Source organism: Chiloscyllium plagiosum, chromosome 19 (genome assembly GCF_004010195.1).
Source record: "Chiloscyllium plagiosum isolate BGI_BamShark_2017 chromosome 19, ASM401019v2, whole genome shotgun sequence".
In the NCBI taxonomy this organism is placed as follows: Eukaryota; Metazoa; Chordata; class Chondrichthyes; order Orectolobiformes; family Hemiscylliidae; genus Chiloscyllium; species Chiloscyllium plagiosum.
The window spans coordinates 26,095,331-26,122,688 of record NC_057728.1 but is presented as its reverse complement, the minus strand read 5'-3'; the positions used below and the strand labels follow the sequence as shown (position 1 = coordinate 26,122,688).

General features: G+C 39.9%; 2 protein-coding genes across 4 annotated transcripts in view; one reads left to right on the top strand and one right to left on the bottom strand.

Annotated features, from left to right (window-relative positions):
* Positions 1 to 23,738, bottom strand: part of itfg2 (integrin alpha FG-GAP repeat containing 2) — an 84,523-nt gene extending 60,785 nt beyond the window's left edge. Inside the window, exons 1-7 of the mRNA XM_043709402.1 lie at positions 23,627 to 23,738; positions 22,195 to 22,290; positions 20,439 to 20,480; positions 16,420 to 16,594; positions 14,097 to 14,224; positions 12,250 to 12,398; positions 1,245 to 1,339 (exon numbers count right to left, since the gene is read on the bottom strand). Coding sequence (XP_043565337.1) covers positions 1,245 to 1,339; positions 12,250 to 12,398; positions 14,097 to 14,224; positions 16,420 to 16,594; positions 20,439 to 20,480; positions 22,195 to 22,290; positions 23,627 to 23,722 — 781 coding nt within the window. The 5' untranslated portion in view covers positions 23,723 to 23,738. The remainder of the gene's footprint in view (positions 1 to 1,244; positions 1,340 to 12,249; positions 12,399 to 14,096; positions 14,225 to 16,419; positions 16,595 to 20,438; positions 20,481 to 22,194; positions 22,291 to 23,626) is intronic.
* Positions 23,739 to 23,805: 67 nt separating this feature from the next.
* The window catches only part of LOC122559612 (peptidyl-prolyl cis-trans isomerase FKBP4-like), a 53,729-nt gene continuing 50,176 nt past the window's right edge, over positions 23,806 to 27,358 (top strand). The window contains exon 1 of one of the 3 annotated variants that reach the window (XM_043709396.1): positions 23,806 to 23,907. The gene's annotated coding sequence lies outside the window, so the exon portion shown is untranslated. The remainder of the gene's footprint in view (positions 23,908 to 27,358) is intronic. The other 2 variants (XM_043709398.1, XM_043709399.1) reach the window with 2 other exon arrangements.

Genomic DNA, 27,358 nt, shown 5'->3' with positions numbered 1-27,358 from the left:
TTTCTGTGATGGCCACAACATCGTAGTCCCAGGTACCGATCCATGCCTTAAGTCCACCCACCTTATTTCTGATACTCCTTGCGTTGAAGTATACACACTTGAACCCATCTCTGTGTCCGCAAGTATTCCCTGTCAGTGCTACCTTCTCTACAGCCTCCCTACATTCTTGGACATCCTGAAAAACAGCTAACCTACTTGCTGGACTACAAGTCCGGATCCCATCCCCCTGCCAAATTAGTTTAAACCCCCTCCCGAAGAGTGCTTGCAAACCTACCTCCCAGGATATTGGTGCCCTGGCACCCGGGAGGCAACAAACCAACTGAGAGTCTCGCCCATGTCCACAGAACCGCTTGTCTGTCCCTCTAACTATAGAGTCTCCTATAACTAGCGCTCTCCTCCTCTCCCCCTTTCCCTTGTGGGCCTCAGAGCCAGACCTCGTGCCAGAGACCCGGTCACTGCAGCTTACCCCAACAGTATCCAAAGCGATATACTTATTGCTGAGGGGAACGACCACAGAAGATCCATCCACTGCCTGCTTCCTTCCCTTCCCACCTCTAACTGTTACCCAGCTACCTCTGTTCTCTGGCGTAACTATGTCCCTGTAGCTTCTATCTATCACCCTCTCAGCCTCTTGAATAATCCTCAGTTCATCCAACTCCAGCTCCAGTTCCCTAACACGGTCTGTGAGGAGCTGGAGCTGGCTGCACTTCCTGCAGGTGAAGTCGGCAGGAGCATCGGTGGTCACCCCTACCTCAAACATCCTGCAGGAGGAACATTCCACTGCCTGCGCTGCCATAACTCTACACTTAGTCTCCAAAACAAGCTTACCTGTTCAGCCGACTGAGTCCTTTTTTTTTTTAAGATTAGAGGAGGAGGGAGGGTGAGAGAGACTACACGTGTAGTGTCTCGGGTTCCTTCTCCACTCAAACTTCTTACCTTCCCAGAAGTCTCTGTTGAAAACTACCAGGTTCCTGCTCCTAATGATCATTCATTACTACTTATGATTTATGAAGAAATAGGAACCTTAGTCAGACATTTAACCTTCCCACCTACTCTGCCATTAAGGTTTACTGTGGTTGTCACACTACATAACTTTGGAACATATGAACTAGGCAATTAAGAGGGCATCTGTGCTAATAGCTGTACGATAACTGTTCAAATTAGAATTTAAGGCAACTTGGAATCTCTTCATTTCAATTTTAGTTCAATTATTGATGAAGGCATTCAAGGATAGATGCACATACCTCTACTGATGCTACCAATTAAGTGAGTGGAAACATTTTTGTTGTGAATTCTGCCCGAAGTTTGGCGAAGGACAACATCCCGGATAAGACCCTCACTATAGAGAAGGAAAGAAAGAAAATGTGGGATCTGAAAAGAGAATTAATAATATAAACAAGATTTTGAAAAAAAGCAATATTTTACCATAAGAAGGAAATCAGCTGTATACTTATTAAAACAATATTTGCCAAATTTAATATTTTAATTTTCCAATACTCAATAGCATCTACTCATACTTCAATCAGGCACCAGTCTTGTTTAAGATAACAAAATTTGAACGGTCGCAAAGTTAAAGATATGCCTTACAGCCAAATAATTAAGTAGCTAAGCCACACAGTCAAAAGAAAGTTAAAATTCAATCCCCAAACTGCTCTGAATAATGGAAGCCAAGAGAGATGAAACACGAACACTAGCCTCTGTACTACTTGGTCAAGGAAGAGAAATCAACTAAGTTCCTATTTCTGTTTATTATTGAACCTTGTTTTACAAAGCACACACATTAGGTGGAAAAAGTTTATAGACGTAGTTGCAGTATGCCCGATAAATTCCGAAAACTCATGACTCCATACTCATATTAAGACAATCACCAGGCCCCAAAAGCCTTTGATATTTTTGTTGAAACAAAATATCTACCTATGTCTTAGAAATAATCAATGATCCACCTTTCACTATCTTCTGAAACAAACTTCAGACAACCTTTGAGGGGGGAAAAAAAGAAACTCCTCATCTCTGTCCGAAAAGAATGGCCTCTAATTTCAAAAGTGTCCTCTAGTTCTGTACTTACCTACAAAAGGAAACATCCCATGTTTACCTTGTGAAAATCATTCAGTCCTCACACTTCTAAACTTCAGTGAAAACCAGCCCAAGCCTGTCCAACCATATCTCATAAGACTACACATTCACTCCAAGTATTAATCTAGTGAACTTCCTCTGAATGACCTGCATTGCATTTACATCCTTCCTTAAATATGGACACCAAAACTACATAGTATTTAAGACGTAGCCTCATATAAAGAAGCATAACTTCCTTGCATTTATGTTCAGTTCCTCCGAGAATAAAGAGCAGCACTCTAACAGCCTTCCTAATCACCAGCTGTACCTGCAAACATTGTGACACCTGATGTCTTTGCACCTTCCAAAGAACAACTGATCTCGTTGTTCCTCCAAGCAAAATAAGCCCTCTCACACTGTGCTTTATTGAATTTCAGTTGCAGTTGCTTCCTCCTCAGGTAAGCCAGTTATGTCTTTCTGTATTTTGGGAACGTTCCACTGATTATTAACTATTATCCCTGTGGAAAACTTCTCTTAACCCCTACATTACTCCTCTTATTTTATAGCTATCTTTCAGTCCATTCAGCATCTGCCCCACTCCAGGTCCAGAAATTTACCATGAAACCCTTTCTGGTTATCAAAGGTCTTCTGTAAATACACACATACCAAACTCACTGTACATGGGATCCAAGTCTGTGTTTGTTGAGAGTGTTCCAGTTGGAATACCATGCTGCCAGGAATTCTTGCATGTGTCTCTGTTTGGCTTGCCCTAGGATGGATATGTTGTCCCAGTTGAAGTGGTGTCCTTTCTCATCTGTATGCGAAGATATTAGTGAGAGTGGGCCATGTTTTTTTTGTGGCTAGTTTATGTTCATGTATCCTGGTGGCTAGTTTTCTACATGTTTGTCACAGTTCTTGCCAGGTATTTTATAAATGACATCAGTTTTGCTTGTTGTCTGTATAGGGTCTTTCAAGTTCATTAGCTGCTGTTTTAATGCTGTTTTAAAACAGTAACTAATGAACTTGAAAGACCCTATACAGACAATAAGCAAAACTAATGTCATTTACAAAATATTTTGCAAGAACTTTAACAAATACTACATTGGACAAAAAGGCAGAAAACTAGCCACCGGGATACATGAACATCAACTAGCCACAAAAAGACGACCCACTCTCACTAATATCTTTACATACAGATGAGGAAGGACACCACTTGGACTGGGTCAACACATCCATCCTAGGACAATCCAAACAGAGACATCCACGAGAATTCCTAGAAGAATGGCATTACAATTGGAACTCTATCAACAAACACATTGATTTGGATCCCATTTACCACCCCCTGAGAAAAAGAACAGGAAATGACATTACCAACCCAAGGAAACCTAAACACATAAATTAAAAAGTGGGACATACCATCAGTTCACTGGAGGCTCGCTGATGATGTTACCCAATATGGTGACGAAACATCTGAAAACAAACCTTCCAGCTCAGTGAGCAAACTTACATCCAGGCAGAGATTAATCAAGAACAATCAACATGGACTTGTTAAGGGGAGGTCATATTTGACCACCTAGACTGAATTATTTGAAGACGGGATCAGGCATGAGGGCAATCCTCATGATTTAGTCCACATGAACTTTAGCAAGGCCACGGGATCGAAGGAAATTTGGCAAATTGGATCCACATTGGCTGAGAAGCAGGAACTAGACAATGATGTTTGAAGGATTATTTTTCCAACTCAAAGAATTTGTCCTGTGGGGTCACACAGAAGTCAGTGATGGGGCCCTTGACCATTATGGTTATAGGTTGGTATAACCGATCATATATATGGTATATGATTTAGACTTGAATGTAGGAGAGTTATCAGTTCACAGATGACACAAAAATTGCTACCCGTAAATAATAAGGAGGATAACCTTAGCCACAAGAGGATATAGATGGGATGATCAGTGGCAAATGGAATTCACTCTAGGTAAATGTGAGGTAATGCACTTGGGCAGGACAAACAAGGCAAGGGAATACATGATGAATAACGGGACCCTGGGAAACACAGAGGATCAAAGGGACCTTGGTGCGCATGTCCACCAGACCATTACTGGGACAGATGGCTGGTGATTAAGGCGGCATATGGGATATTTGCCTTCGTTAGCAGAGTTATATAGCTTAAAAGCAGGGAGGTTATGCTGGATAAAACATTGCTTAAGCCTCAGATTCTTTATGGTGTGCAGTCCTTGAATCTACATTATAGGAGAGGATCTGCATCTAGACAAATTTACATTTACATCTAAGTAAATGGTGGCCTGAGGCAAGCCTTGCAAAATGTTCTCCATCATCTGCTGCAAAATTGAACAGGCCAACGATACGCTGAATGGCAGCGTCATATATTAGTACAGGCTCTTATGGGTATTAATTGTAGTATACTTCTGAGAATCCTGGTCTAAATGCAATTGCAAGTAAGTGTGGCTCATGTCAAGCATCATATCGGACAAACCTCTTGCTAGCTTTGCATACAAATTCTCCAAAGGATTTGGTATTCATCCAACTGCAAGAAACAATTTACTGTTTGCTCAAATTCCCCACAAAGGCGAACTGAGCCTGCAGGCTTCAAAATTAGTACATTTGGTGTTGCCCATCCTATGTTATGGACTGGTTTGATGATTCCTTCACTTTCCAGTCTAACTTCTGCTTCTACTTTTGCCCATAAGGCAAATGGCACTGGACAAGCTTTGCAGAATCAAAGAATTGCTTCCTGGTAAATATGCAAAGTTGTTTTGGCTCCTCTGATTATCCATAGACCTTCCTGCAAAGTTTCCAGGTATTTAATTAGGACTTCACTCAGGCAGTTGTTTTCTAACTGAACAATGTTGAATCAAGTTAGGTGAATCCCTCACAACCAATTTCACCCTAACAAGCTTTAGCGCGAGCCTTCTACTATTAGCCCTGTAACCAAACCAACTGCTTTTTATAAGAGACCAAAACAGAGGTTGTATTCTTAATCTGCAAAATTTCCCTGGTATAGGTTCTCAGGCTGGTTGAAGTCTTGTACAAATTTAAGGGCTGGAGTCCAGAACGAATTTTATTTTAAAAATCTTATTCTGCGATCACTGATACAGTCACACTGGTATCAAACTCCATTTGAAGTGGTTGGCCATTTAAGCAGATGTTCATCTTCATTGATTCTGATTTAGATGTTGCTAAGCAATTCAACTGCTCCACACCAGTTACAGGTGGAGTTTCCAGGGTACAAACTCTCCTAGTCACCATCCTAGATACTGGTCTACAAATGGAGTAAGGCAATTTAAGAGTAATAGGACTTTATTGCTGTCCCAAATTCGCATATCAACAACAATTACAACATCTTACTGGGTGTTAAAAAAAATTGTAACTATTTGGCCAAGACGTGGCTTGGTTTTGGGTTTTGCTTTGGGTCGGCCTGGAGTTATTCTTAGCAGGATATTTCTGAGAGAGATTATGTAGTTGCTGGTGTTCCCCAAGCTCAGGCAGACTGTTGAACAGATCCACTTCCATTGGAATACCTTGCAATTCAAGTGCTCCACTTGCAGCATTTTCCAATGATAAAGCCAATTGTAGCACCTGTTTTAAGTCCAGTTGAGCTTCAGCCAGTAGGCATTTTTGCAGAGTTACATCATTAATCCTGCATACTAGATGGTCTCTCATCATCTCATGAAAGGTTAAACCAAATTCACAAGCTTCTGCCAGTCACCTTAACCTAACCAAAACCCCCTAGTTCTCAAATTGCCAAGTAAAAGTGTTAGTATCTCAGATTTAAGTGGGTCTTAGGATCATAATATTCCTTAACTATGTCAATCAAGTCCTGAAAGGCTTTAGTATCTGGTACCTCAGGAAAAGTAAGGGTCCTAATGATGGAAAAAGCTACAGCTCCACAGGCTGTCAGGAGATTTTTTTTTGTCTATCACAAAGTTGTTTGCCTGGAAAAATAATGCTTTTTTCCCCCACATACTGGGCCTTGTCTTCGACAGCAGGGTCAAATGAGTCAAGCTTTCCAAACAAAGGCATGGGGCAAGAAAATGCCTACTCCCAAAACAATTGTTGCAGGCACGTTTCTTCAGGATCATGCTTTATTCTCATTTACTGAAATAACTCTCCAGAGGCTGGCATCCCATCTCCAATCATCCTTTATTCACAAATACATAGTCTTTGACAAAGCACTACCCTTTACTAAGGCAGGCATTCAGTCCCAACACCCTGACATTCAACCTTTTATGTCAACCAAGTCTCCTGATTGGGGCTGTTTATCTGGTCCAATCAGGGAACACATTCCAGCTGGATGACCTTGTGACAATGACTACAGGGAGACTTACTGTGATTTGATTTGTATCCTGGGCTGGAGAATTTCGGTTATGTAGAAAGGTTGGACAAAATGGGATTGGTTTCCTCAGAACAGAGACACGATTGAGATATTTAAAATCATGAGGGGCATTGATAGGGCAGACACAAAGAAACTTTTCCCTTGATGGAGGGATCAAAGACTAGAGACACAGATTAATGTAACGGCAGAAAGATTAGAGGAGATGTAGGAGCACTTTTTTCACCTAGAGTGTAGTGGTAATCTGGAATTCACTGCCTATAAGTGTGGTAGAGACAGAAGCCCTCATAACAATAAAGTTGCACTTGTGATGTCAAGGCATGATACAAAGGCTGGAAAATTGGATTAGACTTGTTGGGTTTTTGATAGGCGTGGACATGATGGGCTGAAAGGCCTTTTCTGAGCTGTGGTGCTTTAAGATTTTATGACTCTAACTTCACTTTTGATGATACAAATTACATATATGTGGTTTACCAGTCTTCTGGCATTTTATTTTTGCACTGAATATTTAACTTAGACATTGGTGCTATGATTCTCTCATCCCTGGTTTGCTGAATATCTGCAGATTCAATCCATCTGCATTTAATTATCTTCACTCTAACCTCTTACTATGCTCCAACTTCCCCATTACCTATATCCTCGACCTCCAACTTAGTTCTAAAATATTTCAGCTGAAACAGGACACAAATGGTTTTTTAAAAATGTATATAGCTGAATGAATATGTTCACTGAATACACAGGCATTAACAATTCATAATACTTACTGAGAACGGAGTTGTTTTTCTTTTATATATTTTCTTTCCTCTTGTACCCTCAGCTACAAATTCTTGAGTCTGGCTGAGAATTCCAAACATTCAGTTTCTCTTTCAACATTACAACAGTGACTAAACTTCAAAAGTACTTCATTGATTGTAATGCATTTTAGGATACCTAAAATTATGAAATATGCTATATAAACACAAGTTTTTTTTTCATTCATTGACTACAAGAAGCTCTGTATGACCAGTCCAGCTTCCTCAGTATAGATTCATCTACAAAATGTACACATGAAGAGGATCACAAATACAAATCTGCTTCTTGATCCTACATTCTTCAGTAGTTATTTTCCCCAAATCATTAATTTATTTTGCAACAAAAACTAATACTAAAACTACTAGAGCATTTCACAACTGTGGGGAACGTCATTCTAAGTAACTGGAAATAGATTAAAGGGCAAATTTCACAGATTCAACTGACCAAACCATCCCCTACTTCTGCACACCAATGCAATATACTCAAAGTATTCAGAAAGTTACTCCTTTAATAAATATATTGTGTGTAAGTTTAAACGTCTGGTTTTGTCATTTACATCTTTAAAGACACTGCAGATCTATTCCCCAATGATAGGCCTTTGTTCTTAATCCCAAATTTATGCTGTAGATGCCAGTAAGGCAGGAGCAGCACTAGCCAAAGTACATTGTAAAACCAACCTTTTTGTCTTTCTCATGGACAGCCACACTCCAACCCAAAAGACCTCATGATAGTAATAGCACTTTGACGACATGCTGTGGCCTCCAAATGTTACTGCAATTTAGCAGTTGCTAATTATATTTAAATTGTGTGCACAGGATGGAGGAAATTGTGATGTATAAAAGATCAATTTTCATGATTCTCAACCAGATTTCCACTGCCAATTTCCTTTCACTTTTGTCCATACTTTTTAATCTCCTGCTTTAGCAAAAGCTACTAAAATGTTAACATACTTTGGAGCTGAATTTTTGTCCCCTATTGCAATCTTACAGTTCTAACTTCCCTAACCCTTTATATGTAAGTAAGTAATTTTCCTACTAATGTATTCAATAGGTCTTAGGCTGTAAGTTTGCTCACTGAGCTGGAAGGTTTGTTCTCAGACATTTCATCACCATGCTAGTTACCATCATCAGGGAGCTTCCATTGAAGCACTGGTGTACTATCCCACTTTCTATTTGAGAGTCTTGGTCTGTAGTGGTGGTAGCATCACTTCTGGTTCTTTTTCTGAGAGGTTGGTAAATGGAATCCAAATCGATGTGTTTGTCAATAGAGTTCCGATTTGAAAGCCAGGCCTCTAGGAATTCCCGTGCGTGTCTTTCTTAGCCTGTCCCAGAATGTGTGTATTGTCCCAGTAGCACTTGTGTCCGTCATTGTCTGTGCGTAGGGATACTAGTGATAGTTGGTCATGTGTCCTGGAGGCTAGTTTCCTGCCAGTCTGTCCAACGTAATGTTTGTTGCAGTCCTTGCAAGGTTTTTTTTGAACATGATGTTTGTTCTGCCCATTAGTACAGGGTCCTTTAGATTCATCAAGAGTTGTTTCAATGTGTTGGTTGGTTTCTGGGCTACCTTGATGCCAAGGGGCCGGAGTGGTCTGGTCGTCATCTCAGAGATATCTTTAATGTATGGTAGTGTGGCTAGAGTCTCTGGGCATGTTGTGCAAGAATCAGTGGACTATGTTTATCAGATACTTGTTGTTCTTGAATACGTTGCATGTTTCTCTTCAGCATCTTTTAATTCTTGGGTGCTGCAGTGTGTTGTGGTTCACTTAACTAATGTCCTGATGCAGCTCCGCTTGTGGGTGTTGGGACGATTGCTCCTGTAATTGAGTATTTGGTCAGTGTGTGTGTGGCTTTCCTCCAGATGCTGGTCTGCAGCTCTCCATTGGCATTTTGTTCTCCTGTGACATCTAGGAAGGGAAGTCTATTGTTGTTCTCTCCCGCTTTAGTGAAATTTATACCAGTAAAGATGTTTTTTATGTGTTTGTGGGTTTCTTCCAATTTGTTCAGTTCCGTGATGACAAAGATGTCATCCACATAGAGGATCCAAAGGTTGGGCTGGAACGAGTAGCCCTCCCCATGATTCAGTGTAAGCTTTGAATCCGCTATGTGGATGACACCTTTGTCATCATGAAACAGGACAGACTGCAGGAAACTAACCACCAGGATACCAAAAGATATGACCAACTATCATTAGTATCTCTACACACCGAATACAAGGGACACCACTTCGACTGGGACCTTTTGGGACAAGCTAAACAAAGACACGCACAGGAATTCTGAGATGCCATCAACAAACACAATCACATCGATATGAGTACCATTTACCAACCTTTCAGAGAAAGAACCGGAAGTGATATCACACACCACAACAGACCAAGACACATAAATAGAAAGTAGGACAGTACACCAGCCCTTCAATGGAGGCTCACTGATGGTGTCACCTCGCATGGTGATGAACCATCTGAGAACAAACCTTCCAACTCAGTGAACAAACTTACAATCTGAACCACACCTGAGCTATAAATCTTCACAAAAATCGCATTCAATATGTCTGTCTGATTCTCTATCTAGCATACTGAATAATTACGCAAATTATGGACTGCAGCTTTGAAAGAAGATGGGTCACCACCACATTCTGAAACACAACTAGAGACAGGCAATAAATATGGCCAGCCAGTGACACCCACATCCCAGAGAGAACTTGTGCCAGATTTTACTCAATTTAGAATTTACAAGCGAAGAAAACTAAGCCTTTTGCGTTTACTTGAGAGCAAAAACAAAACTTAAAATGTGTTTGATTGACCCATTTAATAGAGAAGGAAGCTGTGGGAGACAGAAGGTAGACTTTAAACGCATTAATAATTTTGCACATAATGCACACAGGAAATGTTTTCATATAACCATAAAAACTATATGGCTTTTTCAAACTGACTAAGTTTTAGTAGCACAAGGTTGCTCAATTTGAGTTATTTTCCTGATAGACTGTCTTTTGGCATATTGAGGTTGTCCATGACACTGGTAAGATCTCTTCTGGAGTACTGTGTCCAGTGCTGGGTTATCCTGTTATAGCAAGGATATTATTAACCCGGTGAGACTTTCGAAAAGATTTATCAGGATGTTGCCAAGTATGGAAGGTTTGAGTTATAAAGAAAGGTTGATTAACTTGGGGCTTTTTTTCAGTGGAGCAAAGGAGTTGAGAGGTTACCTTATAGAAGTTTAAAAAACTTCTAAAGGTAGGGTATACATAGGGTTAAAGGGAGGTGTCTTTTCCCCAGGATGGGGCATTTCAAGACTAGGGGGCATATTTTTACGGTGAGATGAGAGAGATTTAAAAAAAGACTCAGGGCAAATGTTTTACACACAGGGTGGTTCCTATGTGGAATGAAATTCCTGAGGAAGTAGTAGATCCAGGCACAGTTACAATGTTTAAAAGACACTTAGCTACTTAGATGAATAGGAAAGGTTTGAAGGGATATGGACAAGGAGCAGGCAGGTGGGACTAGTTTAGTTTGGGATTATGTTCTGTGTAGACTGGTTGGACCAAAGGGTCTGTTTCCATGCTGTATGACTTCATTGTACCAGTGAAGGATCATGCTGCATTGTAAACATAAAAAGGTTATAGTTATGGTTATGGACGAGGTTTAATGACACATCATCCCAGAAAAAAGACCAAAGTCATCAACAGGGTGCACTGTTGCTCCAACCAGTAGTTTGAATTAGCCACCTCCAGTTTGATTCTAAGTGCAGTATGAATCTACAGCTACCATCAATTCCAATGCACTTATGTTGGGGTAATCTCTATTGGCTTGGTTCCTGACGGCCATAACCCTAATGGTGATATAGCTCAAGGGTTTTCATACAGCTAATAAAATTATATTTAAAGAAGTCAAATTATTCTTCTCACTGTTGGGGAAACTTCCATGTACCACTGCTACTAAAACTTGTATTCTGCAATGATTGGCAAAAACAGGCAGCAATATAATCAACCTCAGGGATTTTTTTTTTTCTTTTTTATTCATAGGGTGTGGCCATCACAGGCAAAGTCAGCATTTGTTGTCTACCCCTAATTGGCTTTGAACTAAGTGGCTTGCTTGGCCATTTCAGTGGGCAGTTGAGTCAACTGCACTGCCGTGGGTATGAAGTCACATATAGGCCAGATGAGGTAAGGATGGTAGATTTCCTTCCTAAAAGGACTTTGGTGAACCAGGTTGGCTTTTACAATAATCAATTTCATGCTTATCATTACTGCGACTAACTTTAAATTCCATCAGAAATAAAGGGTAGAATTTGAACCCACGTTTCCAAATCATTAGGCTAGCTCTCTGAATTACTAGCACTGGACAAGGTTCTTGAGAAACACAACATAATATAATATGATATATGATCAAATTACTTTACCAATATACCCCAATGTCCCCATTATACACTTGAATAGATATTTATGGCTTTGGCCTTGTACAGAGAGCAAGGTGATAAGAGAAGCAGGTGGCTTAATCAGCAAGTCCAGTTTAATGGTGTATAGGCACTTAAAGCTTTGTCTACTGTGTTCTACCCTACAGCATCATCTAACTCAAGTCTCAAACATGCTTCTTGAGTTCCGAAGTCAGGTGATGAGAGATGTTACAATTACTTAAGACAATAACCAAAGGACAAAATATGATATCTAGATACTGGGTCGTTGGAGTGGAGCTCAAACCCAATCCTTGTGACTCTGAAATGGTAATGCTAACCGAAGGTTCACTTTGAAATTAAAGGAATCTGGGTAGTCATAATATTACAGCCCTTATCAAGTTTGAAAATAAGTTTTAAATATTTTCAAGGCTAGGATTAAAATAGCATAGAAAATTATCCTGGTGGGGTCCAAAACAAATAAGGAAAAATGACAAATTGGTATAGCATTCGACTTCTGATGGATGTCCTATTTGATGTTTCAAAGTATTCTCCACGAATACCTGATACATTGTAAATAAAATGGACATGTAATGAGAATAAAAGACATCATTGAACTTTCTGTTGAAATTGTTCTTATAGTGATATAAATAGACTTTGAAATTTTACCTGCTAGAGACATCAGATGGATCTCTTTCTGGTACCCTCTCTTGATCCAATCGCCAGGTACACAGCAGAACTGCATACCCACAGCCTGGCTGTGAGACCATCAGTTCTGGGGTCCCATCAGGCCCTGGATTCACAGTAAGACTATCTACCTATGCAACAGAATGTGAATCAATAAGGTTCAAGTAAAACTATTTGATGTGCAAACATAACTTTCCAATATCGCCATAGCTCCCCACCTGCTCTCTCAGCTTGAAGAGCAAATCACAAAGTAATCTCATCTAGGACTGCCTAATCAGTGAATTACATAAGTTCACAATGGTATTTTAATCTTTTCATAGTCTTGAACTTTTATAATTTTTGCAACCTTCAGTTCACCATGCTCAGAACTCACTCATCTTTCATTCATGCCTTCCTTACTTGCATTTCACTATTGGTGATCATGTTTTCAACTGAAGAGTAACCTACCCAGACCCATTCCCCTACATTTACCCCTGACTAATACCCCTAACCTATACATCCCTGAATATTATGGGCAATTTAACATGGCCAATTCAACTAAGCTGCACATCTTTGGATTGTGGGAGGAAACCACAGCATCTGGAGGAAACCCATGCAGACACAGGGGGAATGCGCAAATCCCACGCAGACAGTCGCCCAAGGCTGGAATCGAACCCAGGTCCCCGGCACCGAGAGGCAGCAGTGCTAACCATTGAGCCACCATGCTGCCCAATGGAGCACTGAAGTTTGATGGGAGACCTGACAGAGACGATGTGGGGCATAGATAGAATGGAAAGAAAAACACTTTTTCATGAATACAGGGGTCGCTAATTAGGGGAATGGATTGAAGGTAAGAGGTAGAAATTTAAGAGCGGAGTTTAAGAAAAGTTGTTTCACCTAGAAGTGGTGGGGATCAGGAACTTACTGCCTGAAACAGAAACTCTCAACATTTAAGCAGTATTGAGATATTCATTGGTGTTGCCATAAACTCCAGGACTACAGCCAAAATCTAGAAAATGGGGTTTGTGTAGTCAGATCTTTGTTGATTGGCACAGGCACAACAGGAATAGTCTCCTCTGTGCTGTAAGCACCTCCAAGTGTACAGTAAGGGATGTACTGCTAAGGCTGTACAAAACTCTAAGCAAACCGCATTTGATTTGGACTCCAAATATAAGGAAGGATATGCTGGCCTTGGAGGATCCCAGAAATGGGAAAGTAATACTCAGTTGTTCAAACCTGCATTGCCATTTGATTAATGGCTGATATATATCCTGTATCCGCTCACTCATCTGATCTCTGTAAACTCTGGAATATTCTTAACCAAAGTAGGTCTTGAAAATTTCAACTGACTAGCCCTACCTCTCCCTCAGCAACCACAGATTTTGGAAAGTCCAACATACATTCCTTGGTAACCCTTCTTCTTTATTCAATGAGACTTACTTTGTTGCTTCACGAGGAAGTTTGAGAGTTCTTTCTGCTCAGCCGGCATGTGAATGAAGGACAAAAGACCAAATGCATTTTGTTGATAAACTGGAAGCAAATCGCCCTTTTTCTTCATTCAGCTATTTCCTTTTGCTAATTGCCAGACATAGTTCTTTGCAAATTAGCTGCCATGTTTCCTACATTATAATACTGACTGCAATTTTAAAAAAAGTGTTCCAATGACTGTAAACATTTTGGGCTATGCAAATCTTTATTTTTATAACCTTCCTTAAAAGCTACCTCTTTGGCCAAGCTTTTGCTTCCATCTCTTACCTTTCTTGGCTGAGCAAGTTTTTTTTCCTCCATGAAGCATTTGACATGTTTCTATAAAATGAGATCAACCACCTTTCAGTTTTACACATGCATACCTGTCCTTCCAGAAGCCACTTTTTTAGTAGGACCAGCTGCCCAGAACCATCAGAAGAATCTTCCCAACGGAATGCCCTCACTACACGGTCAGTGTAACCTACTACCATTTCACACTTTCCATCTCCATCTGCAGGAAGAAATCACAGAAAATAATATTCTAAAATGATTAAAAAATATATACTTTTATTTCTCTAGTCGAGACCAAGGAAGCAGTGGTCTCACTGTGCACTGCTTCGATTAATTTGATTAGGTGACACCTCTCCTAGGACTTAAGCATGGTTGCTCCATCCCATGGCTCCTCCCTAACTATAACCATTGAGATCAGCAACTAAATATATAGAACATAGAACAGTATAGCACAGTACAGGCCCTTCATCCCTCAATATTGTTCCAACCATTTTTCTACTCTAAGATCAAACTAACTTACAGACCCTAGATTTTACTGTCATCCATGTGCTTATCCAAGAGTCGCTTAAATGTCCCTAGTGTATCTGACTCTACTACCACTGCTGGCAGTGCATTCCACACACCCACTACTCTTTGTCAAGAGCTTCCCTCTGACTTCTCCCTTAAACCTTTCTCTAATCACCTTAAAATTATGCCCCCTTGTGATAGCCATTTCTGCCCTGGGGAAAATGTCTCTGGCCTCTATCTGTGTCTGTCATCATCTTGTACACTTCTATCAAGTCACCTTTCATCCTTCTCTCCAATGGGAAAAGCCCTAGCTCCCTCAACCTTTCTTCGTAAGAAATGCCCTCCAGTCTAGGCAGCATCCTCTCAAAAGCTTCTACATTCTTCCTATAATGAGGTGACCGAAACTGAACACAATATTCCAAATGTGTTCTAACCAGGGCTCTGTAGAGCTACAGCATAAACTCGCAGCTCTTATACTCAATCCCCCTGCTAATGAAAGCCAACACACCACATGCCTTCTTAACAACCCTATCAAGTTGGGTAGCAACTTTGAGGGACGTGGACCCCAAGATCCCTCTATCGTTCCACACTGCTAAGAATCTTGCCTTTAAGCCCGTAATCTGCATTCAAATTCGACCTTCCAAAATGAATCTCTTCACACTTTTCCAGGTTGAACTCCATACTGTCAACGTCCCGTTGCAATCTGCAACAGCCCTCCATACTATGCACAACACCAATCTTCATGTCATCAACAAACTTAGTAACCCACCCTTCCACTTGCTCATCCTAGTCATTTATAAAAATCACAAACAATAGAGTCCCTGCAGAACACCACTGGTCACCAAGCTTCAGGCTGAATACTTTACATCAACTACCATCCTGTGTCTTCTATTGGTCAGCCAATTCTGTATTGAGACCGCCAAATTCCCTATTACCCATGCCTCCTAACTTTCTGAATGAGCCTACCATGGGGAACCTTATCAAACGCCTTACTAAAATCCAGGTACACCATATCCACTGCTCTATCTTCAACGATGTGTTTTGTCACATCCTCAAAAAATTCAATAATGCTTGTGAGGCATGAGGGAAGATTGTGAATAAACATCTAAGCAAACAGACAAATTACTGTCATTTTTTAAACATTAAACAATATTTCATTTACTGGCATTGTTTACTACATGTAATATTTTTAACTGAATATTTTGTCCAATCAATAATTTTAAAGTCAGGACTATAAGCATTCAGTGCATCTCAGCCCTGGAATAACACGACTGTATAAATGACACCACAGTGCCCAACTACAATGGAGTTGAATGGATAATTTCTTGTCAATCACATGAGGACTACATGGGATTGATTCTATGCCAACACTTTTGATAGAAGTCACATAACTTTGATGAGAAAAGGAGAAGGCTATTGTTGAGTAGGGTGCATGGGCTGGAATTTAGGATAGAAGATCAGTGCTGTGGAAGGAAGTTAGTGGGGAGGGCTGGTGAGGACAAGTGAGGCCAACTGAAAGATGGTGGGGGCTAGAGAAGAACTGTTCAAGGGTAGAAGAGGCAAAATGTAAATATAGCGACAGAGATAGCTGGATAGGGGAGTGTAGGTTGGCAAAGTCATCTAAAGAATGTTTGATAAATAAAAACCAGTGCTACTACAAAATTAATCAGAAACCTCAATCCCTTTTGCTCTATGGAATGCAAGATTCTTTTGAAAACACATTTTGAAGTCTGACACAATTATTTTAATACTATTTAAGAATACAATTAAAATACATTTCCAGTTTGATATTGTTCCTTTTCATTCAAAGCTGAAGTGGCAACCTTGACCAAATCAACACATTGTTACTCTCCATCCTCACACCCTTGTCTCAGGTCTCCCATCATACTGCATATTCCTTCAACTCACCTATATCACTGATGAGCATTACTTTGGTGTTAGCAGGGATGTGCTGTGTAAAAAATGCTTTCTGTTCATCGCCAAATAGGAAGTCATGGTGACTGGAAGTCTCTGATTTAGTTGCTATCCCACTGAGATCAAAGATATGGAACCAGCCCTCAGCACCAACAGCTACAACAAAATTCTACACAAGTGATAAAGAAAAAGATATTCCTTTTTACAAATATAGTGGTTAATTTTCATAATAATACACTATTAAAAAGTTCCAAAATCATTAATGCTACTATTTTAAAGATTTGTCAATGAGTGAATAAACTGCAAGAACAGAATCACCATATACTAGTTCCCAAAAACAGATCTACAATTTCTTGCATTTAACAATAATTTTCAAGCTTACTTGGGGTAGCTACTACAAACTAAGTCCATGAGGTTTCAAGTCAAATTACTGCACGGAAACCACTGATACATATTTTCTCCAACATATTGAGATTAGGCAGCAATGCAAGTAATGGCAAGTGAGTTTTATTGCACAACTCCCATTACCACTCTCACCTCATATTTCATCCAGACCGTCATTGTGAACTAGACATTTACAGAAAAGATATACAGAAGAGAAACTGGCCAAATACATCAACCAGGAGAAAGTGAGTACTGCAGATGCTGGAGATTAGAGTTGAAACAATGGTGCTGGAAAGGCACAGCAAGTCAGGCAGCATTCGTGGAGTAGGAGAATCAATGTTTTGGGCATAAGCACTTCATCAGGAATGAGGCTTGTGGGCCAGGGGACAAAGATAAATGGGAGGGGGAATGGGGTAGAATGTGAGAGACTCACTGAGATCCTTGTAGAGAGAGGAGGAGGAGAACTTCTTCAAGGTAGACATCCTTGGAAGAGACTTTGCAGTAGGATTGAAATCAACTAGGAGAAAGTGAAGACTCTCAGATGCTGGAGATCAAAGTCAAGAGTGTGGTGCTGGAAAAGCACAGCAGGTCAGGCAGCATCCAAAGAGCAGGAGAATCAATGTTTTGGGCTTAAGCTGTTCATCAGGAATGAGGCTTGTGGGCCAGGGGCGGGAGAGATAAATGGGAGGGGGGTGGGGTTTGGTATTTTTGCTCCAATTGAGCCTCCCCCTGTCTTTCCACAACTAAATCTATCTTTAAAACATTCTATATTCCCTTCTTCATACGCTTGTCTGATTTCATCTCAGCTACCTCTACACTATTTGTTTCAACCTCCACCTCTGGCAATAAGGTTCACATTTTTTTGCTATATCTATGGCCCTTCATACTTGGCCAGTCTGCTCCTGGAAACAACCTACCCAGTTCTGTACTTTCATAAATTTTAAGCACCTAAAATTTACTGTCCTTGTGTTCACAGGTTTATTTCATGAAAACTGTGCCTTAACAATAAAATTAATTATGCAAAAACAGTTATATTTACTTTAGTATCCCCTAAGTACCTTTATCTCTTCTCGTTATTTTCTCAGGATGATTAGGATTCAGCTACATGGTAGATACATCTTAATACACCTCAGAAGACGACTTGATTCATAAGGGAAAGTTTTGTTTATATTCTCACTTTGAAATATTTTTCAGGTGTGCAGCTCAATCAGCTGGTCAATGTTTTTCAGCAAACAACTTTGGCAGAACAAGAAATGTCCTGCCCTTAAACACAAACAGCAGCCATTTATGCTATCTTGACTGATTTTCCAGCTAATCATCTATAAAACTAAGCTTAACCCAAACAGATTAAGAATATACACAAAATAATATCTTCTAAAGGAAGACAGTAAAATTGTACAGAGCTTCATTTAATTGCAACATAATATTTAACTGAAGTTTTGGCTAATGTTCACCATTGAAAATTGTCGGCCTCGTCAGCGGGTAGATTTAACAACAGGTAGAGTTGGTGGCAAGGTAAATTTAAGTGTCAGTAATATATGATTCTGAGCATGACTATGCTGCTTGCCTCATTGTGACATAGCTCACTTAATTTTGAGACAAGCCCTTAAACATTGGTAAGCAGGACTTTACACAAAATTGGCAGAGCTGGAGTTTCCAGTATCTGTGCTGTTGCTAGATGATCCATCTGGTTCAAGTCTTTTTCTTTTAAAGTTGGATAGCTCTGAGTGGCTTACTAGGCCAAGTAAAGAACAGCAATGGAGCCACATGCAAGCCAGAGCAAGTAAGAATAGCAGATTTGTTTTTTCTAAAGTGATTAGTGAACCAGGCATATTTTTATGATAATTTCATCATCACCATAGGACTTGTTTTCAATTCCTGATTTTTACTAACTTTATCATCTGCCATGGCAAGATACAATCCCATGTTGTCAGAGCATTAGCCTCTGGATTATTAGTCCAATGACATTACCACAGTGCCACTTCCTCCCCCTGATGATGGCAGAGGTTGCATCAGCAGTCAGACTCAGTATGTGAAAAAAGACAGCTCAGGGCTGGACTCTCAACTGCAATAAACCAATGAGAGCTACTAACAAACAATACATAAACTCGTCAAATTACCTACATTGTTGGACACCATGCCAGTACACAAGGATAACAAGGGCAAGTTAAAGCAGAGGTGAATAGTCAGTTTGGACATCAAATAAAACTCAACATCAGGTTTTTCCTGTGCAGGGAATAGCTGATGCAGGGAGTTCCAATTTAATGAATGTGTTATTCAGGTACTTATATAGCAAAACCACCATTAAGTGAAGCGTTGTTGTCTACGAGCACAAAAGGGTAAAGTGTTCATCGAATTACAAATCTGACCATCTGCTGCATCAAAATCCATTCCAAGCAGGAAAAAGTAACCATACCTCAAGCATTTCTTACACTATAATTTAAAATCATTGCTCGATCTGAGAAAACACTGCAACTGTCTGTAAATTTTGTTCCAAATCAGTATTTCAATTATACCAAACTTAATTACACTACATTCCAGAACGACAGTGTCTTGACAGTACTTGAGACGTAAACACACAAAGAAGATAGAGGAGTCCTTAACCTAAAGTAAGATAATATCAAAAGCTATTATATCTTTGATTAGTACTAAATATTGTTACACTTGGTGATGCATCATAAATCGTGCTAGCTTGGAGTCTAAACGTGAAGACAGTTCTTGACTTGCCTTCTCGTAAACCAGTGGATCTTGAAACTAAACTCAGTGGTATTAGACCACGTGATAAAATACCTTTCATTGAAAACAGCGACTTTTCTAGCAAAGAAATTTACAAACTAATTATAATTGTGTTTCCTAAAATCTTAAAACTAGCTGAATAACTTAATGTTGTGTTGCCGTAACGTCTTAGGTGCAACTGCAATTGTGCAGATGGATCACAGCAGTCATTTTTGTGATAGAAACATAAACTTAATATTCTTAACCAAAGGAATATCATACACATTAATTATCAAGTAGTGGATATATTATAAGCAAATCTCAAAGTTACATGGCTGTTAAATAACAAAATTAATTGAGTGGTTAGATATTGAGCAAAGGATTTATTTTGGGTTTGTTGCAATAATGACCAAAAACCAAACTTAGATAATAAAATACCAAACAGTTACATATACATTATAAGTTGTAGCTTTTGAATACACTTAGCTTCTTTACATTTTGATATTTATACTAATCTTGATTTTTATTTCCTATGATCACAGGTGTGGCACCTTGAAGTGATGACTATGATTCAAGTGTGATACTCCTCAGAATGCAGTATATGCAAGACTTGTATCTATAGACTCGTCGATTATTTTTCCTGCAAAAGTCACCTTGGCTAGGAACAAACATTCAATTGAAAAGTCAACTTGAAATGTTAACTCCTTTTCCCTCTCAACAGATGTCTGATTTGTTGCATGTTTCCATTAGTTCCTGCTTTTATTTCAGAAGTTCACAATTTACTCCTTGTTGTCTAGAGAAAGCATTCTCCAGCTATCTTCATCTCTAAAATCAAACTGTAGGTCTGAAAATTGTATCTTTCACAGAAATACTATTGACAATCAATTTAGAACAACAATGCAATGAAATCATACCTTCCCTTTATTGCAGATGTCTCCTACACCAACACATGTTACCTTTAAACAGAAAAAAAAGCTAAGCAGATCAAGTCACACTTTTATCCAGCAATATTAATTTGGCACTACACATTAAATTAGCATGCTCAAATTATTTCTCCATTATAAGCAATAGTAAATCCAGCGAAGTGATGAAGTCATTCACAATATTATCAAGCAGCACTTGACCAGCAACAACCTGTTCACTGACATTCAGTTCGGGTTCCACCAGGGCCACTCAGCTTTTGACCTTATTATAGCCCTGTTGCAAACATTAAAAAATGAGCTAAAACAGAGATGATAGTAACTTGAAATTATTTAGCATTTGACAAATATGGCAGCAAGGAGCCCTAGCAAAACTGGAATTAATGGGAATCAAGGAAAAACCTACTGCAGGTTAGAGTCATATCTAAAAGTAATAATCTCAAATCAAGCATCTCAGTCTCAGAACATCATTACAGACACTAATCAGTTTGTATCTTGACACTACTGCTTCCCCAATAATATTGCCATTGGGCTAGTAATCCAAAATTCTAGCCTCTGGGGATGTGGGTTCAAATTCCACATGGCAGGTGGTGGAAGTTGAATTCAGTAAAGGTCCGGAATTAAACTCTTACCTAATCACATTACAATTCAGGAATTCAATAGGGCAGTCATCATCCATCAAAATTGGATTATTTGGGTAAAAATAACATATGAGAAAAAAAAAAACCCAGGAGATTGACAGTAGGTAGCAATGCTCATTTAACAAGCTGGTGTAGGCACCATGGGCCAACTGGCTGCCTTCTGCAACATACAACGTCTATTAGGGATTGAAACACCTCCAAAGGTCAGTCCATTCTAAATTCTTATGTTTCAATTGAGGAGAGAGGAAAAAGACATGAAAAAAACTTGCATTTATCTAGACTTATAATTTCTTTAGGATATACCAGCGTGCCTCACATCTAATGAGTTACATCATATGAGTTACGTCTTGAGTTACATCATGAGTTACGTCTTATGGTTCTGCAAGTGTTATGTAAGTGTTCTGCATATATTTGAAACAAAGATCTCACAAACTGCAAATTAAAATGAATTACCTCCTTTTAATGGCAGGAATGTTGATCAGGGCACAAGGAACATTCCCTGTCATCAAAATTTCAAATTTAATCCTCGGATGTTTTACATCCATAAGCAAACAGAGCTTTAGCTGAAGGAATGGGCCTACAACAAGGAAAACAGACTGGCATTTTTGTGTTGGAAAATGGAGAGTTAGAATTAAGAATATAAACATCAAAACCAGAAAAGGAATAAAAATCATAAGACTCAAGGTTAATAGCTCCATGTTTTCAAAATAAAGAAGAAATGAAGTTCACTCATTCTGATCCAGCAAATGGCTGTTTCTGATCTTCCTAACCTTTGGTTTCTCTCTGCAAATATTTCAATTTATGTGGAATCTATCATGGAAAGGGTCAGTGAAGGTACTCTGGAAAATGACTGCCCTGTGCTTTATTCTCCCCAAAAGAGCAGAACTGAGATTTGATCCTGACAATTTGCAATTTATAGATAATAATCAATCACTGTATAAAGAAAAAAGTAATGAAAATAATTGGTACAGATATATTTCTTATTTTAGACTTTTAAATTTCTATTCTTTTTAATACTTAAATGAGTAGAAAGGGTAGAAAAGATTAAAATGAATCAGACTGTTTTAATAGCAAAAAAGAAAATCCAATAGCAAGGGCTTAATACATACCATTCCTATACAAGATCGGGTAAGCCATGGCTTGCAGTCATCACCCTTATACACATACAGTTTCCCATTGGTATCCCCAACCACAAGCTCATTTAACTGCAACAAAATCAGAAGGAAAATTAAAGTAATCATTGAATGATTCATTGCCATTAGCTTCCTTCTAACAACATTTTTGCTTTAGGTTAAACTTTGTTTTCAAAGCACTTTATGGCAAAGACCAAAACGCTGACAGTCTCAATTAGAACTGAATTTATATTGCTTTTTTGATAGCGTGTTTTTAAAAATTTTAAAGTTATGCTTCTTGATCAATTGTGGCTCTCAATTTGAAAAGTCTCCATAAAATACATTTCCATTCATCCCATTTGTCACAGCTACAGTTCCTGTTAACAGAAAGAACCTCAGTTCATAAATAATGCAATTCTTGTAAAGAGAAGAGGTCCCACCCTGTGACAGTTCCTTTAATTGGGTTCACCAGTGGCACAGACCATCCAATAGGTCCCATAGATCCATCCAGCCTATTAACTGGTATATTTCCTGCAGGTAGAGGTTTGCCTGACCTACCCCTGCTTAATAAAGTGATCTGAGCCTCTCAATTTCACAGCCATGGGTCTGGTCCATCAATGGCATTGTTCCTATCAATACTGTTTAGAAAGCTCTAACTGATCAGTGGTACAGTTCATGTCAAAACAGAGAATACTGGGGAGGCATTTTTATATTTTACCAAACACAAGTTGTCCTGGTATTTTGAAAATTGATGGGATTGCTGCAGGTCACAAATACAATTCCTGTGAAATGTGCACTCACTGAATTTTCTCTGTTATACCCATCACTCCTGGAGAAGCAGTCACTAGAAAAGGTGTCAGCCAGTCACTAAAATAATCCCGGTGAATAGGGATTCGTGACCATCACTGGTCCTCTTCCTTAACAACAGGAAAAGTTCAGGCTTGTCACTATCATATTTCCTTTAAAGCAGAATCCCATTCTATGACGAGTACAATCTGATCAACAAAACAAGCCCACGTCTATCATAGCGGCGCTCCAATAAATCAAACTTCCAGCTTGTTCCAGTCGAGTTCTTGCAATAGAAGGCGCGAGCCAGAACTGCAACAGCTTCTGTAAATATCTGGATCTGTCCTATCACGGGCACAATTCTCATAAAACCACTGCTGCAATTCCTATTAATAGAGAAGCTCCCAGCTGGTCATTGATATAATAGAGGGAGTTTCAGCCTGTCGCTGGTATATTTCCTGTTAAGTAGGAGTCGGGTGTTGTTGTTGTGCTTTAAGTGTCACCTGTTCCAGGTGTCAGTAACAATATCACCGAAGAGATTAGCAATAGTGTTTTGTAGTGTTAACGGTCCGCCAACGCAACAATCGCCATGGCCATTGTCTGTCTGGAAAACGCGAAGGCAGGGTTGTACCAAAACACCTACCCCGTCGTTGTCGGTGTCTCCCAAGCAGATGGCCTGTGTGAACAGGTTTCCACTGAAGTCCAGTGCCACTCTCTCCACATAACTGACCGACCGCATCCCACGGCTCAGGCCCAGGCTCGAGCGCGATGGATTCTGGCCATCTCCATGGTTACAGCGAGATTGCACGACAATGGCCAGGCTTTGTTTTTACAGCACTCCATCCGGCGGTGCGGTTTACGGCAGGGGTGACAACAAAGTGGCGGTGGAGCTGAGATTCTAAACGTGAAGAATCGAAGTGACAGGTACGAGAGTGAACATGGTTACATTTGTACGTATAATAATTGTAGATGATACAGCGTTGATTAACTTGACTGATCGGACAATGTAGAATTAGAATAAATATTGCTGCTACCATTGTGGCTGTTTTTGGGGGACGAGGCTTACTTGAAGCTCAGGAGAAAAGTAAATGATATGCATTGCCGCATTAAAGGATTCTACATTCTTTTAATATTTCTTCAATCATTGAGATTTTCTGTTTTATTCTTAAAATTTAAGGTTGGTTTTTCCTTGGATTTAATTCTTCCTTTGTCTAATCTCTTCCTACCCACGTCTGCGACTATTCAGACAATCCTACACGACGGTTTCCAACTGTCTCTTTTTGTCGCCTTGAATGTTTAGTTACTTTACACCTCCAGTCTCAACCCAAAACCAGGATCTGCGAGCCCTCTGCTTCATTGGATGAGTCCTCCACTAGATTTTTAAGGGAATGCTCCACTGCTAGAGGTGATATCTTTTGGATGAAATATTTAAATCCAGACTATTTCTGCTGTTGTTATTAGGTGGATATAAAAGATCCCATTGTACTATATGGAAGAGGAGCAGGGGCATTAAACCTGGTGTTCTGGTCAATATTTATCCCTTAATCAACATTAGTTTAAAAAGCAAACCATTTACACTGTATCAGTTTGTTAAATTGTTGCTTGTGAAAGCTTGTTGCACGTAAATTGACTGCTACATTCAGCATTGTTAAAAATCACACAACACCGGGTTATACTCCAACAGGTTTATTTGGAAGTACTAGCTTTCGGAACGCTGCATGAAGGAGCAGTGGTTCAAAAGCTCGTGCTTCCAAATAAACTTGTTGGACTATAACCTGGTGTTGTGTGATTTTTAACTTTGTCCACCCCAATCCAACACTGGCACCTCCACATCATCTTTTCTATATTATAAGATTGATACAACCAATTAATGTCTTGTGACGTGTAAAGGGTTTTGGGGCATGCTGAGGTCAGGAGAGGCTTTGTATGAATGTAAATCTTCCTTTCTCATTGAAATGACTGTTTTGACTCCACTCACTTTCATCCAATGAAAGGCTCACTGTTGGATCGTGCAGGACTCATGTATATACCATAATCAAGGTTTTGTGATACCTACTTTGTGATAAAAGTCCTTTTTTAAAAAAAAGTCCTCTCCCCAACCTTTTCGCCCCACACATTGATGACTGTATCAATACCACTCAGAACTAAAAAATCTCATTAACTTTACTTCTGATTTCCACCCTTTCCTCATCTTTCTCTGGTTCATCTTGGATTCTTCCCTTCTCTTGTCAAGTTCTTCATCTCCATTCCTGGACAGTCAACCAATTTCTTATAAGGGAATGAAAACATGAAGCAGAAGGAAATATTCAGCCCTTCAAGCCTGCTCCACCATTCAACATGATCAGATCAGCCATGATCTTGATGTCAAATCTACATTCCCACCTGCCCTAAAAACCTTGATTATTAAGAATCTATGTATCTATCTCTACCTTAAAAATAATCAAGGACCCGATTTTAATCTCCTTTTTATGATGAGAAAGTTCCAAAGACTTACGACCCTCAGAAACAAATTAATTTAATCTGTTTTAAATGAGCAATGCCTGATTTTTAAATCATGACTCACAGTTTTAGATTCATAGAGTCAAAGAGATGTACAGCGTGGAAACAGATCCTTCGGTCCAACCCGTCCATGCCGACCAGATATCCCCACCCAATCTAGTCCCACCTGCCAGCACCCAGCCCATAACCCTCCAAACCCTTCCTATTCATATACCCATCCAAATGCCTCTCAAATATTGCAATTGTACCAGCCTCCACCACTTCATATGGCAGCTCATTCCATACCTGTACCACCCTCTGTGTGAAAACGTTGCCCCTTAGGTTTCTTTTATATCTTTCCCCTCTCACCCTAAACCTATTCCCTTTAGTTCTGGACTCCCCGACCCCAGGGAAAAGACTTTGCCTATTTACCCTATCCATGCCCCTCATAATTCTGTAAACCTCTATAAGATCACCCCTCAGCCTCCAATGGTCCAGAGAAAACAGCCCCAGCCTGTTCAGCCTCTCCTAATAGCTCAAATCCTCGAACCCTGGCAACATCCTTGTAAATCTTTTCTGAACCCTTTCAAGTTTCACAACATCTCCCCAATAGGACGGAGACCAGAATTGCACGCAATATTCCAACAGCGGCCTAACCAATGTCTTGTACAGCCGCAACATGACCTCCCAGCTCCTGTGCTCAATACTCTGACCAATAAATGAAAGCATACCAAACGCCTTCTTCACTATCCTATCTACCTGCGACTCCACTTTCAAGGAGCTATGAACCTGCAATCCGAGGTCTCTTTGTTCAGCAACACTCCCGAGGACCTTGCCATTAAGTGTATAAGTCCTGCTAAGATTTGCTTTCCCAAAATGCAGCACCTCACATTTATCTGAATTAAACTCCATCTGCCACGTCTCAGCCCGTTGGCACATCTGGTCAAGATCCTGTTGTAATCTGAGTTAACCCTCTTCGCTGTCCACTACACCTCCAATTTTGGTGTCATCTGCAAACTTGCTGACTGTACCTCTTATGCTCGCATCCAAATCATTTCTGTAAATGACAAAAAGTAGAGGGCCCAGCACCGAACCTTGTGGCACTCCACTGCTCACAGGCCTCCAGTCTGAAAAACATCCCTCCACCATCACCCTCTGTCTTCGACCTTTGAGCCAGTTCTGCATCTGAATGGCTAGCTCTCCCTGTATTCCATGAGATCTAACCTTGCTAAACAGTCTCCCATGGGGAACCTTGTCGAACGCCTTACTGAAGTCCATATAGATCACATCTACCGCTCTGCCCTCATCAATCCTCTTTGTTATTTCTTCAAAAAATTCAATCAAGTTTGTGAGACATGATTTCCCACGCACAAAGCCATGTTGACTATCCCTAATCAGTCCTTGCCTTTCCAAATACATGTACATCCTGTCCCTCAGGATTCCCTCCAACAAATTGCCCTCCACCGAGGTCAGGCTCACTGGTCTATCATTCCCTGGCTTTACTTACCGCCCTTCTTAAATAGTGGCACCACGTTTGCCAACCTCCAGTCTTCCAGCACCTCACCTGTGACTATCGATGATATAAATATCTTAGCAAGAGCCCCAGCAATCACTTCTCCAGCTTCCCACAGAGTTCTTGGGTACATATGATCAGGTCCTAGAGATTTATCCACCTTTACCCGTTTCAAGACATCCAGCACTTCCTCCTCTGTAATCTGGACATTTTGCAAGATGTCACCAGCTATTTCCCTACAGTCTATATCTTCCATATCCTTTTCCACAGTAAATACTGATGCAAAATACTCATTTAGTATCTCCCCCATTTTCTGCTGCTCCACACAAAGGCTGCCTTGCTGGTTTTTGAGGGGCCCTATTCTCTCCCTAGTTACCCTTTTGT